We start from the raw sequence: 13,735 nt of genomic DNA, 5'->3' as shown, positions 1-13,735 counted from the left end.
CCCCCCGCCCCTCCTGCAGGCTTTTGGGGAGAGGCAGGGAAAATGTGGGTACCTAGGTTGCCACATAGTGGTGATGCCCACCCTAGCAGCCCCTTCTTCCATTGGTTTCGGAGTGAGGGGTCAGGCTGGTCTCTCTCTCTAGTCCACCCTGGGAGCTATTAAGCCAAGTCTGCATGGCTCTCCCTTTTGTCCTTTGCGTTCTGCTGAGTTTGCTCCCCGGGATGGAGCAGCTGTTAAAATCCTACACTTCCTCCTCCATCATCTTCCATCTCCTACAGCGCCTGTTCCCCGTGGAGGCCACCAACCTTGCCATCCATCCCATCTCTGCTCACTCTGTCTCTCACCCCATCTCCAAGGTCTCTTGCATACTGGAGCCCCCGTAGGGGTTGGATCCCACTGGAGAGCCGCGGGCTGGCGGCAGCTGTGGATATGAACAGGAATTAGGGTTGTTTGGGCCAGTCGATTTTGCAGAGGTTAGCAAGGGCAGGAGGAGAGGATAGTGTGTTCATGGAAGAGAGGATGCTCCCTCCGGTATCTGTACGGGCTGCCATCCCTGGTAAAACTCGGGCCCTAGAGCAGGATGCCATTGGAAGGGGAAGCCCCCAGACCTCCAGCTCTCATGGGTTGGAGGGACACGGCCCACAGAGTCCTTGTTTCTGGACTACCTTGGACTTGCCCATCTTAATCTGCAAGGGCCCTGGGGCAGGGCTGGGCATTACAGCTGGCTCTTGTCCAGGGCTGAGCATCCTGCCTCTCTCTGCTGCGTGGATCCTTGAGCAAGCCTCCTTCCCGTGCTGACCACAGGCTTTGACGAGCATCCGGCTCGGGTTTGGCCTCTGGTTTCTCCCGTGGTTGTGTCCTGTGCTAGGTTCTTTTGTTTCTTTGGTCTGACAGTTGTTGTATTTTCCCTTTTGAAGATAACATCCTCAGCACCCGGAAAAACAACCCCCCCCTCCAAGCCCTGCTCACCGCAGTGCCCAGGCGATGATCAGCTGCCCGGCACAGAAATTGGGCTGCCATATCCAGGGGCTAAGAGCTGCCCTATGTTAGACAGCCTAGCAGCATCCCTGTCAGCAGCAGGCCAGCCTTGAGTCCAAGGGCACTGAGTTGGTGCAGTGATGTTAGAGAGGAGATGAGATCGGGCCCCGTCTGGATTTATGTCTGGCTCTGAACCTCCCCAGCTAACGCCGTTGCAGGTCTGCCTTGTGCGGCCTCTGAAGGGAGAGGGTGGTCCAGGGCTTCAGGCTCCAGCCCATGACCAGAGAGTTTGAGCCCCTGCCACAGACTCCATGTGTGACCCTGGACATGTCACTGAGTCTCACTGTGCCTCAGTTTCCCCCCCTCACTCTCCCCCTAGGGGGTAGTAGCACCAACCGGTGCTAGGGAGCTGTGGGGATACATTCCTGCCAGCCCACGAGGCCCTGATACACTGGTGCTGGAGCAACAGAGACCCCGGATCAGTAGTGCACAGGTATAAAATGCTAACGTGATTTCCATTCTTCAAAGGCCCCAGTGACGTGGTGATTATCATCTCACCCAGAGCCATGGGAGTCTCTCTCTTGACTTCCATAGACTTTGGATCTGAACATGGTGGAGCCACAATGGGCTGAAAGAGGCTCTGCTCCAGCCCTCGGTGCCAGCTCCCAGGCCCAGCCATGCTGGGGAATGCTAGAAGCAGCGTCACCTACGCTGGTCTTACAGCAGGGTGGAGAGGAAAGGAGTAAAATGGGAATCAAATCAGCTAAAAAAAAACTTTGGGCCTTTCCCATTCTGCCCACAAACCGGGCAGCACCCACTTGTGACACGAGCATGAAATCTGCTCACCATCAGGAGATGTTGCAGTGTCATGCCCTAGGTGGCACTTATCAAGTTGACACTCAATTGTCATCGGTAGGGTTCAGAGTGAACGCCCCATTGAGATAAGCAGGGCGAGTTGTGCCTTTCTCGGAGCTGGTGTTTTCCTTCCTGCCACGTTTTAAAGGCGATCTTGTTCTCCAGGCTGAATATTCGCTGCATGGATGACAGCGGAGGGTCTGCACTGTAGGAAGCACTAACTCACCCGGGTGCCGGGACCTGGCCCTGGTTGGTCCTACCTGAGACTGAGACACTGTCTTCCCAGCAAGATGGTTTTGATTTACCATTTCCCCCTAAGAGAGCCCCTCGCGGTCCGGGCTTTGTTCTTACACATCCTTTTGGTTTCTCTTTATTCCTTGAGAGGTTTAATGTCTCCGTGTTTTTATTTGACCCCCTCCTCCACCCCAGAGAGCTGGTTCTTATGTTTGAGCATTTGCACCGAGCCCGCAACGGAGGAATTAGGACCTCAGAGGTGAAAAAATTGCCCGACGGAGCCCCACTGCCTTATCACTGCTTCACCCCTGGCCAGAAAACCATCGCCCCCCTTCTTTGTGTGGGGGAAAGGTAGGGCGTAGCCCATGGCTGCTCCGTGCTGTGCCCGTTGTCTGTCTCCTCTTGTTGTTGGCCCTGTCTGTGTGTGTGCAGGGGCTCCTCCTGGCTGCTAAGGGCTTGTGTCCATGTCTGGTGCCAGGTGGATGTGTTGTGCCTCCCTTGGCTGGACCGTGTTTGGAGGTGGATGTGTCTGCTGTCACCTCCAAGGTGATGGAGCTGGTCATTTTAGCTTACATAGGGCAGGTTTGATGCCGGTGTCCCTGGTTCAGGCCCTGGATCTGGCTCGAGAGTGTTGTCACAGCGCAGATCGGACTGCAGTATTACACACACACACACAGCTGTGTCCACATCTCCTCGTGCCAGCCGGGCTGTCCCCCACATCTCAAAGGGGTCTCCATCCAGATTCTTATCCTCTCCAACAGCCCTGTTCCTCTTCGACTCCCAGCCCAGGTCCCTTGGACTGTTCAAACCTCCCCGGCCTCGGTGTGGCAATGTCACTGGGAACATTGTTCGCTGGCAAGCCAAGTGCGCAGCTGAAACGGGCTTTGCAATCCCTGCAGTATAAGTGACCAGGCTGATGAGCCTTCCAGCCTGTTTCCCTGCCTCCTCCTGGTGCCGGCACCGGGAAAAACGAATGCCCTTACGGCCCAGCTCGTTCTGCAGCACGTTTCGCTTTGTGCTACGCCGTCTCCCAGGTAAATCCCTTCCCCTGCTGCCCCTGGGGAAGGCAGAGCTCTGAGGCAGGAGGAAACAGGCTTGTTTTTTATTCCTACCTGCTGGTGCTGTTTGTAGAAATGCTGAATCCTGTTTCGAATTGGACGGAGAGCTGCCCCCTGCAGCGGTGAGCTCCACAGGTGAACCAGAAGCTGGCTCGGCCCGATTCTCCGAGGCATTGCCTTCCTCACGTCACCGAGCGCCCCTCTGCCTGGCATTACAGGAAAGGGTGAATCAGACCTGTCTTTCTCTGCGCTGAAACCTCCTGTCCTTTCTTTCTCCTCTTCTTCTTCTCCATCTGCCCTGGGCTCAGGTCTGAGCCGTGCACGCACTAATGCCCGCGCCCACCGCTGCTGTTCTGTAGCCACCAGATCCCTTCCCAGTCACCCACAGGGTAATCCCGCTGCCATCATTTGCCTTCTGCTTTGCTCCCCAACCAGTCCTCATTTCCCCTACTAGTTTTCTCCCCCTGACTCCAGCCATTCCCAGGGGAATATAAACGGGGCAGTTGTATCACAGGGCATTTTTCTATTGCTCACATTGAGGCAGCCTGTAGTTGGAGGCAGGTGCCTGTGCCAGCAGGGCCAGGGGGACGTGACCTATTTGACCACCAGCGCGGGGTGTGCAGGGGTGGGAGATCCAGAGAGCGGGGCAGTCCCTTGCTGTGTGAGCGAGCTGCCACGGAGGTGCGCACACCTGCCTTCTCACTCTGAGCTTGTGGACAAGGGCCCTGGGATGCACAGGACGTGTCGGCGTGAAAAAGCATGGACCACCGATGACGGTGAAGGAAACAGCTGCTGGCTGCTGCTTGCTGTTTGCTCTCGGGTGCAAGCTTCTGGAGGAAACGCTTTCCCCCCAAGAGGATCCTTGGTCCTGGAGGTTCAAGGGGGTGGACGATACAGGAACCAGGCAACTGGATGGAAGCAAGGGGGATGACCAGCCCCAGCATCTGGGAGCCAGTTCTCCGGTTCAGCCAGACCCTACTCAAGAATGCCTTGCGTGTGATTGGGATGTGTGTAACGTGTTGTTGGTGAAATCCCGGCCGACTGTGGGGCACAACACCCCCCAGGTAAAGGGGTCTGGTGTGGGGCACGGTGCCCATCTGTCACTGCTCTGGGCATCCCTTGGTGGTTCAGGGGGATTTCCTGGAAGCCAGCAGAGCCTGGGAACTCGAAGGGGCAGCAGTGACAGAGTGATGTGAAGAGAAGCCAGCTCCGGTTCCCACGCACTGCTCCGCGTGAAGATGTCTTGGAGTCCCATGCAAGGAGCCGTCCGCCGTGCTGGCTCTGTTCAGCCTGGGTTTGGGGCCTCTGCCCTCTTCAGTGATCCCTAGCAGGGATATGAGTGAATCAGCCAGGAAAGCTCCAGCTCTGTGTTCCCCAGAGGCAGGACTTATGTCTTGGGGATGCTGAATGGGCCTGCTCCTGCCATGGGAGTGTTGGCCATGCGAGCAGATATGAATGAGGTGATGAGCCTGGGCTTGCTTTTGTGGCTGCCAGAACAGGAGATAGTTGGGATCCTGGTTGTGTGTGTACTGGGGCTGAGCTCTGCCCTATACATCCACTTCCAGTGCTGGTTTTTCCCCATCAGTCAGCAGCATCCGGGAAACCCGCAGCCCCAGCTTGTCACCTTGTTAGGGGAGTGATGGACCCCAGCCCTGGTGCGCAAAGGGTTGGAGACCAGTAGGTCCGAGGCATCTGCAAGTGAGGTGGGAATGGGACAGGAAACAGGGTTTTCCTTGCCGTGCTTCAGGGAGGGATTTGGGAGGTGGGCAGTGGGAGGCTGCTCCCAAAGTGCTCTGTGCCTCAGTTTCCCTGTTTGTGAAAGGGGGCTGTTGTGGCGGTCCCTGTGGAAGTCTCGGAGATGGGAAGAGCTGAGTGTTGGGACTATACGCGCTCCCTGCTTCTGCCCAGGGGTTGCTGGACTGTCTCCAGCACAGGGTGGTGCTTTGTCCCCTGTGCCCGCCTGGGGATTCACGGTGAACATGAAGCACCCTGCAGAATCAACCGGCCGGACTTACTCGGAGCTCCCTGCAGACCTCGTGCCTGGGGTCCTGGGAGATGCTCTGGGCACTTGGGCTCATCTGCTCCATGTCTCTGCTCCGTTGGGGAAAACACAGGAGGCGAGCCACCCAGCACAGCCCATCACCTTACCCAGAGCCGCCTTGCAGTGAAGCTGCCTTGATCTGCTGCTGAAGAGCCAGCGCATGGGGACCTCCCAGGACAACGTGGTGCTCCGGTCCCCTGCCGGCCTGGCGCTATGGGCTTTGGGGTCAGACAGACATAAGAGGCCAGCTTCACCTGCAGCTGGCCTCGAGATGAGCCTGCGACCGTGCGTGGTCCATCACCCCCAGCACAACCCCGGTTCGGGGGCACACAGCTGGGGCATGGACCACACTTAGGGGCGAGGGGGACTGGACTCCAGTAGTGCCACGATCTTGATGAGCCAGCATGTGGCCCCCAGGGGGTTGGCCCTAAGGTGAGATGTTGATGGACCAGTCGGTGTATCCCTCCCCCTGGTCCAGATGTCCCCTTTTTACTAACATCACCTCTCATGACATTCTCATCTTCTTTTTCTCTCCCCTCCTTCGCTCCCCGTCTCCACCTCCCCCCATCTCTCCCCCACCATGTCTTGCATTTCCATTCATTCCCGGAAGCTGGAAAGACGAAGACGTGCAGTCCCACAGGTGTTTACGTCTCAGGTAACCTTTCTCGACGCCGCGGTGCCTCTTTATTTCTTTCTCCCAAAGAGCCGTGGTAACGGTAGGTTCCCTCCGGAGGTTTTGCCACTCTCCAGGTGCTGCCCCGGGCGAGGCACACAAAGCCAAGACCCCCGCGGCAGGGGGACAGGTGGAAAGTAGCCCGCGTGCTGCTGGCAGGGAATTTTGATCTCTCTTGATGTCTGCCAGGGGCCCGTGGGAGGAAGGGCAATGGCTCAGCTTCCAAATGCAGCGCTGGCTGGGTCCTTTCTATCTCTTCACCTGGTTTTCGCAGAGAGCTCCACTGCTGGGTAGCGCAACTCTTTCCTTCCTATGGGGTCAAGGTGTTTGTTTAAACAGGACCTACACAAACCACCATGGCCGGATCTAGGATCTTGAAAAGGGTGGGGTGCAGGTGATGCGATGCACATAACACGTGCCTACTTTTATCAAGTTAACAAGAAGCTGTACTAATCAGCTAGCGGCCTAGGGCTATATTATTCCTTTAAAGTTTGCAGCAAAACCACTATACATTTGCTGTAGCATTTCTTATGTATACAAAAACCACCACAAACAGCAAAGAAAAAATGTTGTTTCACTGGTTTTGGAGTCATTAGAATTGAATGGGCATCTCCTTTTCAGATACCCAAAACGCAATCTAGCTGTCTCAAGCATCTTGACAGCACATCCAATGCTTCCCTGAAAGTTATTTCCACCTGAGTGAATGTATTTAGCTAATCTGCAGGGCTGTGAAATAAGAGCTGCATTGCCAGGAGAGGGAACAGACGGCAAAGTTGCAAAATAAAGAATAGTTTAATTAGTGCAACATTAAGGCCATTACAAAAAAAAAAAAGGAGAGGGGTCCGATAACACCTGCGGAGTGAAGAGTTTAGAAGGAATCAGGTGGGGTACATGAGCCACGAAGGCAACCAACTCCCTTGCTGCTGCCTGAATAGAAATGCTGGTGCAGACTAACTAGTTCTCACCTGGACCACAGAGCTGTGCCCAGGGATCCTAGTGTGGATGGATGCTCTGTACCAACTGCTAGGCCTGTCAGTGGGCTTCAGGGCAGTACTTGAGTCCTGGAAAAACTCTACAAAAAGTGGGTTGGGGCCGTCACCTTCTTGCCGCTCTCTTGTGAGTCCATCTTGGAAGTAAGTGGCTGGTGCATTTCCAAAGCAGAAAGGTTCATGGATTCCCGGGGGTTTGGATAGGGCGCTGTGGTGCCCGAGTCCTCTTAGGCACCTAACAGGCAGGGTAGACTCTGGCCCAATATCAGCAAGACCTTTCCATCATGCGATGCCTCTGTTCAACAAGCAGCCCCCAGGCTTGTCCACGTGGCTCCAGAAACTGGGGCTTGAATGCCACTGCTACTGCCCGTCACTGAACTCAGGGTCTTCACCTGGTGTTGGTGACTAAAATCAGGGGCAGAGGAAAAGGGGAGCGGGGACGTACGTGGTGGCAGCATTCATCCCCCAGGCTCTGGAGCCATGCTGACAAGCTGTTGTCCTGCTACTGGAGTGGGGTCATCTGGCGTGCAAGGAGCCCCGTGGTCCAGATCCTGCCAAGGTTTGACAGCCCTAGTGTAAGGAACGGGGCCCATGTCCCGTCCAGGGTAAGATGGGAGGCACCGCTGAAGCAAGGCCCCGTGGGGAGTTGCTCCAGCCCCTCGCCCTTCACGCCTGCGCCGTGCTTGGCTGGAGTGTGGTCGTTCTCCTCGGGGTGAGCGCCCCGTGGCCTGCCACGCGGGGTCTGGGGCTGAGCCCTCCGCTTGGCACGCTTCCCTCGGACAGTGTTTAACTGGCAGCTGGCTCCGTTCACCGGCGGGTGTTGGGTAGAGACAGCGGGGTGTGCCGGGGGGGCGGTGTGCTATCAAGGAAGGGGGTGGCAGGGGTGCTGGAGGACTCGAGTCCCACGCAGGCACCAGCGAAGAGCAGCACGAGCGAGCTTTATGGGTGCTGCTACCTGTTCTTGTGTTACATCTCCCGGCATCTTCTCCACAGACTGTCCTTTTGCATGGATCCCGACACCTCTCATTCCTCGCTCACTCTTGTAACGCTTTTCTGTCCTTCGGGGCTCACGTGGAGCTGGATGCGACCCATCCAGCCTTTTGTGCGTGGTCTCCCCCCTGCAGTGGGTTGCAGCTATGGGCTGTTTCTGACTGGAGACTGCTTTCCTTTTCCCAGCTGCTGGGTGGCAGTGCCCATGCCCAGCACCTTTCCTCCAGGCCTCAGCAGAGCTTGGCCCCGAGGCCACCCCCTACCCCTGCCTTGCCTTTTGTCCCTCACTAACTCTCTTCTTTTTTCCTGTATCTTTTACTCTCGACTCTCTAGCCAGATCTTTAGTAGTAAGAGGAATTTCTTTCGGATTCACGCCAGCTGGAAACCGAGGTATTGAGTGCTTGGATATGCTTCCCATGAGTTGTTTGGGGGTCGGTTTGATTTCATCTGGGTGGACGTCCCTCATGAATGCGGCCGATTGCCAGGGGCCTGCATGTTGGCCTCCCCGCTCCCAGCGATGCCTTGCAATGAGAGCAGCGGTCGTGGAGATATGCCTGCTCTCCTCTGCCTGGTTTGGTGCATTGCCAGTGCAGCCAGGGCTGGGGACCGGGGGGCTGGTACAGGGAGAGATGGAGCAAAACCGGAGTGCTTATAAAAGGGAGGAGGCTTGTGGTCTGGTGATCTGAGCACGAGCGCCTGAATCCTGAACCTTGCTCTGATACTGCCTGGTGGGGTCTCAGACTTTCCCTTGCTCAGATGGCACTTCCCATCTCCACCCCAGGTGCGGCGGGGATGATGCCTGCTGGAAAGTGCTATGCAAAGTGTCACCTATCCGCCCCCAACGCTGGCCCTTGGGGTGCTGCTGGATGAGGATTCAAACCACCTTGGGTTGGAAGTCCAGCAGAAGGAGCTTTGCCGACTCCAGATCCTCCGTGGTTTTCTCCATCTCTGCCTACCACCCCTTGCAACGCTGCACTGGAAATCTACCATCGGGGGGTGGGATTGTAGAGGCGGGACTGCTAGCCATTTTGGGATCAACTCTTGGTCATCCAAAGAGTCGAACGGTGCAAGGCAGAACGGAGAACCCCAAGCCTCCCCCCGCCTCCTCCCCTTTCAGACAGCGCCTTGATCCCCCCCTTGTCGTAAGCACAAGCAAGTGCATCAGCAAATGGACACTAATGAGTGCAGGTGGCCGAAAATTTTCCGACCAAACAGTTTTTTGTTGGAAAGTGCTGATTTGACGCAATCGAAATGTTTCCCCGGCACGCGTATTGATTCCGCTGAAATTTTCGCAGGAAATGAGCTCAATATTTTGTTTTGACTTTTCCCGTCTTCCCTATCATCGTCCCTAAGAGAGAGGTCACAGCCAGCTGGTTGGAGATGGTCGGGATCATATTTTGGAAGACTCGTGTTTTGTGCAAAAAGTCTGGGGTTGCAGATTTGCCTCCCGTGGAGCTGTCCGGTGGGGTCTCAGACTTGCCCGCGGGATGGAAATGCTGTCTCCTGGCCAGTCCTGCTGGTGGAGGGTGCTGAGGGCTGCGGGAGCCCGGCAGTAGCCAAAACAAGCGGTTGTTGCCTGAGCCAACACTATTCATGGTCCTCTGAGCTATGTTCATAGCTGGAGCGGAGAGGATGGGGTTTTGTTTTTGGGGGGCCTTTTTTAAAGGAAATTTTTCATGTCCCAAATCAAATCAGCCAAACCAATTCCAAATCCATGAGTCATTCAAGAACCACATGTGGCCCTGCTACCGGCAAACATCCTCCATCCCCACCTGGGGCTTCAGATGTTTCCAAATGCAAATGTTGGCGGGCATCCTACATGCAGGCCCAAGCCTGGAGACTAGGGGTTCGGATGCTTGCCCTCCGCCGTATGGCTGCAGGAGTAAGCTAGGGAGGAGTCTCCCATTTCCCTAAAGTCGGCGCGTAGCCAGGATCTTCCCACTGGAAGCGAAAGTGAGAAGCTAACCAGTCAGGGTACTACCCCCTGCCACGTTCATGGTTTTCCCCTGTCCTAGGAAAACCACTTAAGTGGTTGTGGTATTTGAAGAGGATGTGGGGAACAGCTGGAGGCTGTGGCATGCAAAGGGTTTGTCCGCTCTGCCGCAAGCCCGAATCCAGCTCGTGCAGGCAGTGCAGAGCAGCGTGAGCTGTGCTAACTTGCTTGAGTCCATCGGGCTGTGTTTGGGTGTCCGGCGCAGGCTGGAGCGCAGGGCGCAATGCCTTCACTGCTGTCGCTGCCTGTGGCATCAGGATCCCGTTCACTTGACCACCCTGGGCCTGGCATAAGGAAGCTAGCTCAGGCTGGACTCTGGTTACGGTATAGACTTAGCATCAGGCTCGACCTTAGTAGAGACGGCCCCTTCGCAGCCAGACTAGGCTGGCCGGCTGCAGTGAGAGCTACTTGCCGTAAGGCAGCAGAAGCCCTGCCCGGCAGCCCTTGGCAGGAGTGACTTCCCCAGGTGGGTCAGAGCTGTTGACCGAGCTCTGTGGATGGACCAGCCCCCTGACCTGGCTTGTCCTGCGAGAAAAAAGATGGTTTTGGGGGTCAGGCATGGGGAGCACTGGTTCTCTTCCACCGTTTTGCCATGCTGCTTTGGGGACGGCACTTCATCTCCGGGCATAATGGAGTGACCTCCCCGGCAGAGTCGCTGCGAGGCTGATTTAACCGGTGCATGTAAAACATCCTGCGCTTTTAGGGTGGCCAGGGCCTGATGTTTAGTGGCTGTGAGCTGCTGTCTCGGCATGAGAGCTGGGCCGTGACCGAGCTGCTGGAGGGCTTTCCAAACCCTGGGCCAGTAGTTTCCCCAGGGGTGGGCCTGTTCTTTCCTGGCTGAGTGGCTACCTACCTGTACGGACAAAAACCTGCAGCGGCATGCTCAGGCGGTGCCTACTGAGGGGCAACTTGTTCGTGAAATGTTTGGCACTATTCAGAGGCCATGTCCTTGCTCCCATTCACTTGACCGCCCTGGGCCTGGCATCAGGACACTGCTGTGCCAAAAGTTATTGAATTCCCAGCTCTGCATCTAGAGGAGCAACGGCTCCATGTTAGTCCATGACGAACCTGAGCAGAGTAGTCCTTCCCTGTAGGGGTATTGGCTCCTTGTTCCTTGTGCAGTCAGGCCAGGGGTAAATGCAAGGGCGAGGATAGAGGCTGAATGAATTTATCTGGAGCCCTGCGTCCAGTTTTGGGCCCCCTTGCTGCAGAAAGGATGTGGACAAATTGGAGAGTCCATTTTCTATGATTCTGTGGATGACTTCTCCAAAGCCCGTGGGTGTTTGAGCAGAGGGCTTGGAGGGTCCAACCTTTCAGATATATATGTCTGGGTCCGTGATGGGACCAATGTTCTTTTGAGGGTTGGGGCACGTGGACGGGTTACCGAAGGTGAAACCGGGGTGTGAACATACAGTACGTGGGCCTCTTTGCCCCAAGCAGCCATGCATATGCTCTTACCCCGTGGCAAATGCAAGGTAGCTCGCCCCACTTCAGTGGGCTAGGCCACCTGGCACTGACCACAGGGCTTTGAAATCCTCAGCTGAAAGGCAGCTGCAAGCCCTGAAAACTAGAGTCTGAAATGAAAGACCCCCCTCCCAAAATGAATGGAAACTTGTACATGGATTTCCACGAGCTATTGAACCCTCATCTGGCCACAAGAGTGGGGCACCTTGGATTTTGGCCTCGTGCTGACTCCCCGCCCTTACTTCTCATTCAAAAGTGCCTGAAAGCGGAAACAAGTCATGTTTGCTGTCTCCATGGCCAAAGGGCCGGGAGAGGGACCGAACCAGCCCTGGAGACCAAGCGGCCAGGCCCTGCCTCTCCTGCTGAGCTTGCTGCATGGGCCGTAGGGCCCGGGCTCTGGGGGCTTCTTGCATGGCGTGTGGCAGTTGTGCTGGCTGGCTTGCATGGGGTCTGCCTGCGGCATGAGGACGGGAAGGGATGGACAAGACGTTCTAGACTGGGGCGGCGTTCGCCGTGGTTTTGGGACCTGGTTTGAACCTCTAGAACGGTGCCTGCCCCTCTCCCATATGGCCTCGACGGAGCCGGGACGCCCTCCTGGGGGTCTAGGCGGTTCGAGGTTCCCGCTCGGCAGATGCTCCAGACTCCCCGCAGCCTTTCCGAAGCCTAGCGGAGGCATCGCCCCACCACTGCTTTCCCCATGGGCTTGTATGGGGTGGGGAGGGATGCAAGCTTCAGCTGCTTGTTTAGCCCCCCGAGGCCCTTTTGGGGCCACTCCCCAAAGCCTCAGCCATCCAAACACCTCCTCTCTGGGTTTCCGGCGGCCTCGTCTGACTGCTCCTTTCCGTTCTGTGTCTGTCTCCTGCTGTCACTGCTTTGTCTTCAGCCCACGACTAGGTAACTGCACAGCGCGTGAGGCTGGAGCTGGCATCGGGGCTGGCAGCGCCGACTGGGAATCGTGCCCCCCTGGGTGGAGGCCGCCCCAAGCTCCTTGTCCCCCAGCTGCCAGCCCTCAGGTTGGGAGCCAGGCAGAATTAGAGCTCCAGACCGGCAGGGTGCAAAACGAACCGTGCGGTGCCCACCAGCACGCGGTGCCAGGAGCTTTGCTGGGTGCCGTTACAGCGAGCTACAGGGGCAGAAATGGCTCGGTCCCGATTCTCCTCTCCTTGCGTTTGCAAAACTGCTGGCATCAGCAGCAATCCTCCTGACTTTGACCTGCATCCACGAGGGGAGTTGGGCCCGCGCTCGCCTCTGATCCCTCTGCATCTTCTCCCTGAAATTTTTGCATCTTTTCCCCTGTAGATTTTTTGCCTCCTCTTTTTAAATCCATCTCATCTCCTAGCCACCCAGTTGGGGTCCCCTTTTATTTCCTCATTTGCCAGTGGCCCCTGGGGGGCGCGTGGGCACGAGCTAACCGGCCCGCAAGGTGGGGAACGCAAGAGTGTTTTTGTGTAGGTCCTACCTAAACAAAACCTGTCGTTAATACTTTCTTTCCGTGGAGTTTTAGATAAGGGAGCGGGCGGGTGGCAGCGGGGAGCCTGGAAGGGTTTGATGACTTGGCAGCTAGCAATGGAATTAAATTAGGGCCTGAGCTGCCTCGTTAATTAATTACCGAACGGTCTGTTTCCGCAGCTGCAGGCTGGGCAGGGCCTAGCGGTCAGCCCCTGGCGTGGTTGTACCTCGTGGCCTCTGCTGAGAGCCTGACCTGCGCCGGGAGTCCCGAGCGAGGGCTGGGATGATGCAGACTGACTCATCCCGGCGTTGCAGGCTGCGGCAGGAGGGCAGGCGCAGCCCCGTTCAGCCAGGCACCGAAGCAGGTGGATCGTCCCAGGGCGTTAGCAACGTGCTTCGGTACCTTGCAGGATCGGGGCCCCCGGCTGCGGATAGCCCGGAGGTGCCCCAGCCCTGCTATCTTCCTGGACTGCCTCGCGGTTGGCCTCTCCTTCCCGTCCCTGATGCAAGGAGCAACTCAGGGCAGCTCCGGCAGCAGCCGAGGGGCTTCATGTCTGGTCCAGCCAGGGGCTCGTGTCTGTCCCCCTCCCCACCCCGGTGTCGTGGCTTCTGCATGTGTCTGAGGCAGGGTCTCTGTGTGTGTCCTCCCGGCAGCCCGCCAGCAGCCGCCTCTGTCCCCTCTCCTTCTGTCTCTGTCTGTCCGAAAAAGTGTTGTCTTTTTTTTAAACAAAAATAATGGCGTAGGGACTCTCCCTGCTGACCAGTCGGGGTCCCGTGACACCTGGGGAGCAAGGCTCCCACTCCATACGCCCGCCCGGCTAAAGGGAGCCCTGGGTTGAACCCCATTGAAGTCCCACAGGGTTTAAAGTGAAGTGGGAGCATCCATCAGCAGCGCTGCAGTCTCCCCTACACCCATGCAGCCTTGCCAAGCCCTTGGCCCAGCTGGTCCAGCCCTCGCCAGCACTGCGAAGCTGGCATTGGGACCTGACACCCCGTCCCCAAAGCTCAGGG

The 13,735-nt window shown here is 56.9% G+C and overlaps 1 protein-coding gene across 2 annotated transcripts in view; it reads left to right on the top strand.

Moving 5' to 3' along the window:
* The window catches only part of KCNQ4 (potassium voltage-gated channel subfamily Q member 4), a 70,152-nt gene that overhangs the window by 45,915 nt on the left and 10,502 nt on the right, over window positions 1-13,735 (top strand). The window contains exon 9 of one of the 2 annotated variants that reach the window (XM_019487835.2): window positions 2,263-2,418. The exons of the other annotated variant lie outside the window; for it this stretch is intronic. Within the exon in view, the coding sequence (XP_019343380.2) occupies window positions 2,263-2,418 (156 nt within the window). The remainder of the gene's footprint in view (window positions 1-2,262; window positions 2,419-13,735) is intronic. 2 annotated transcript variants of the gene reach the window in all.

This window comes from Alligator mississippiensis, chromosome 6 (genome assembly GCF_030867095.1).
Source record: "Alligator mississippiensis isolate rAllMis1 chromosome 6, rAllMis1, whole genome shotgun sequence".
Classification (NCBI taxonomy): Eukaryota; Metazoa; Chordata; order Crocodylia; family Alligatoridae; genus Alligator; species Alligator mississippiensis.
The sequence above is the reverse complement of the archived record's forward strand: the minus strand, read 5'-3'. Positions and strand labels throughout refer to the sequence as shown.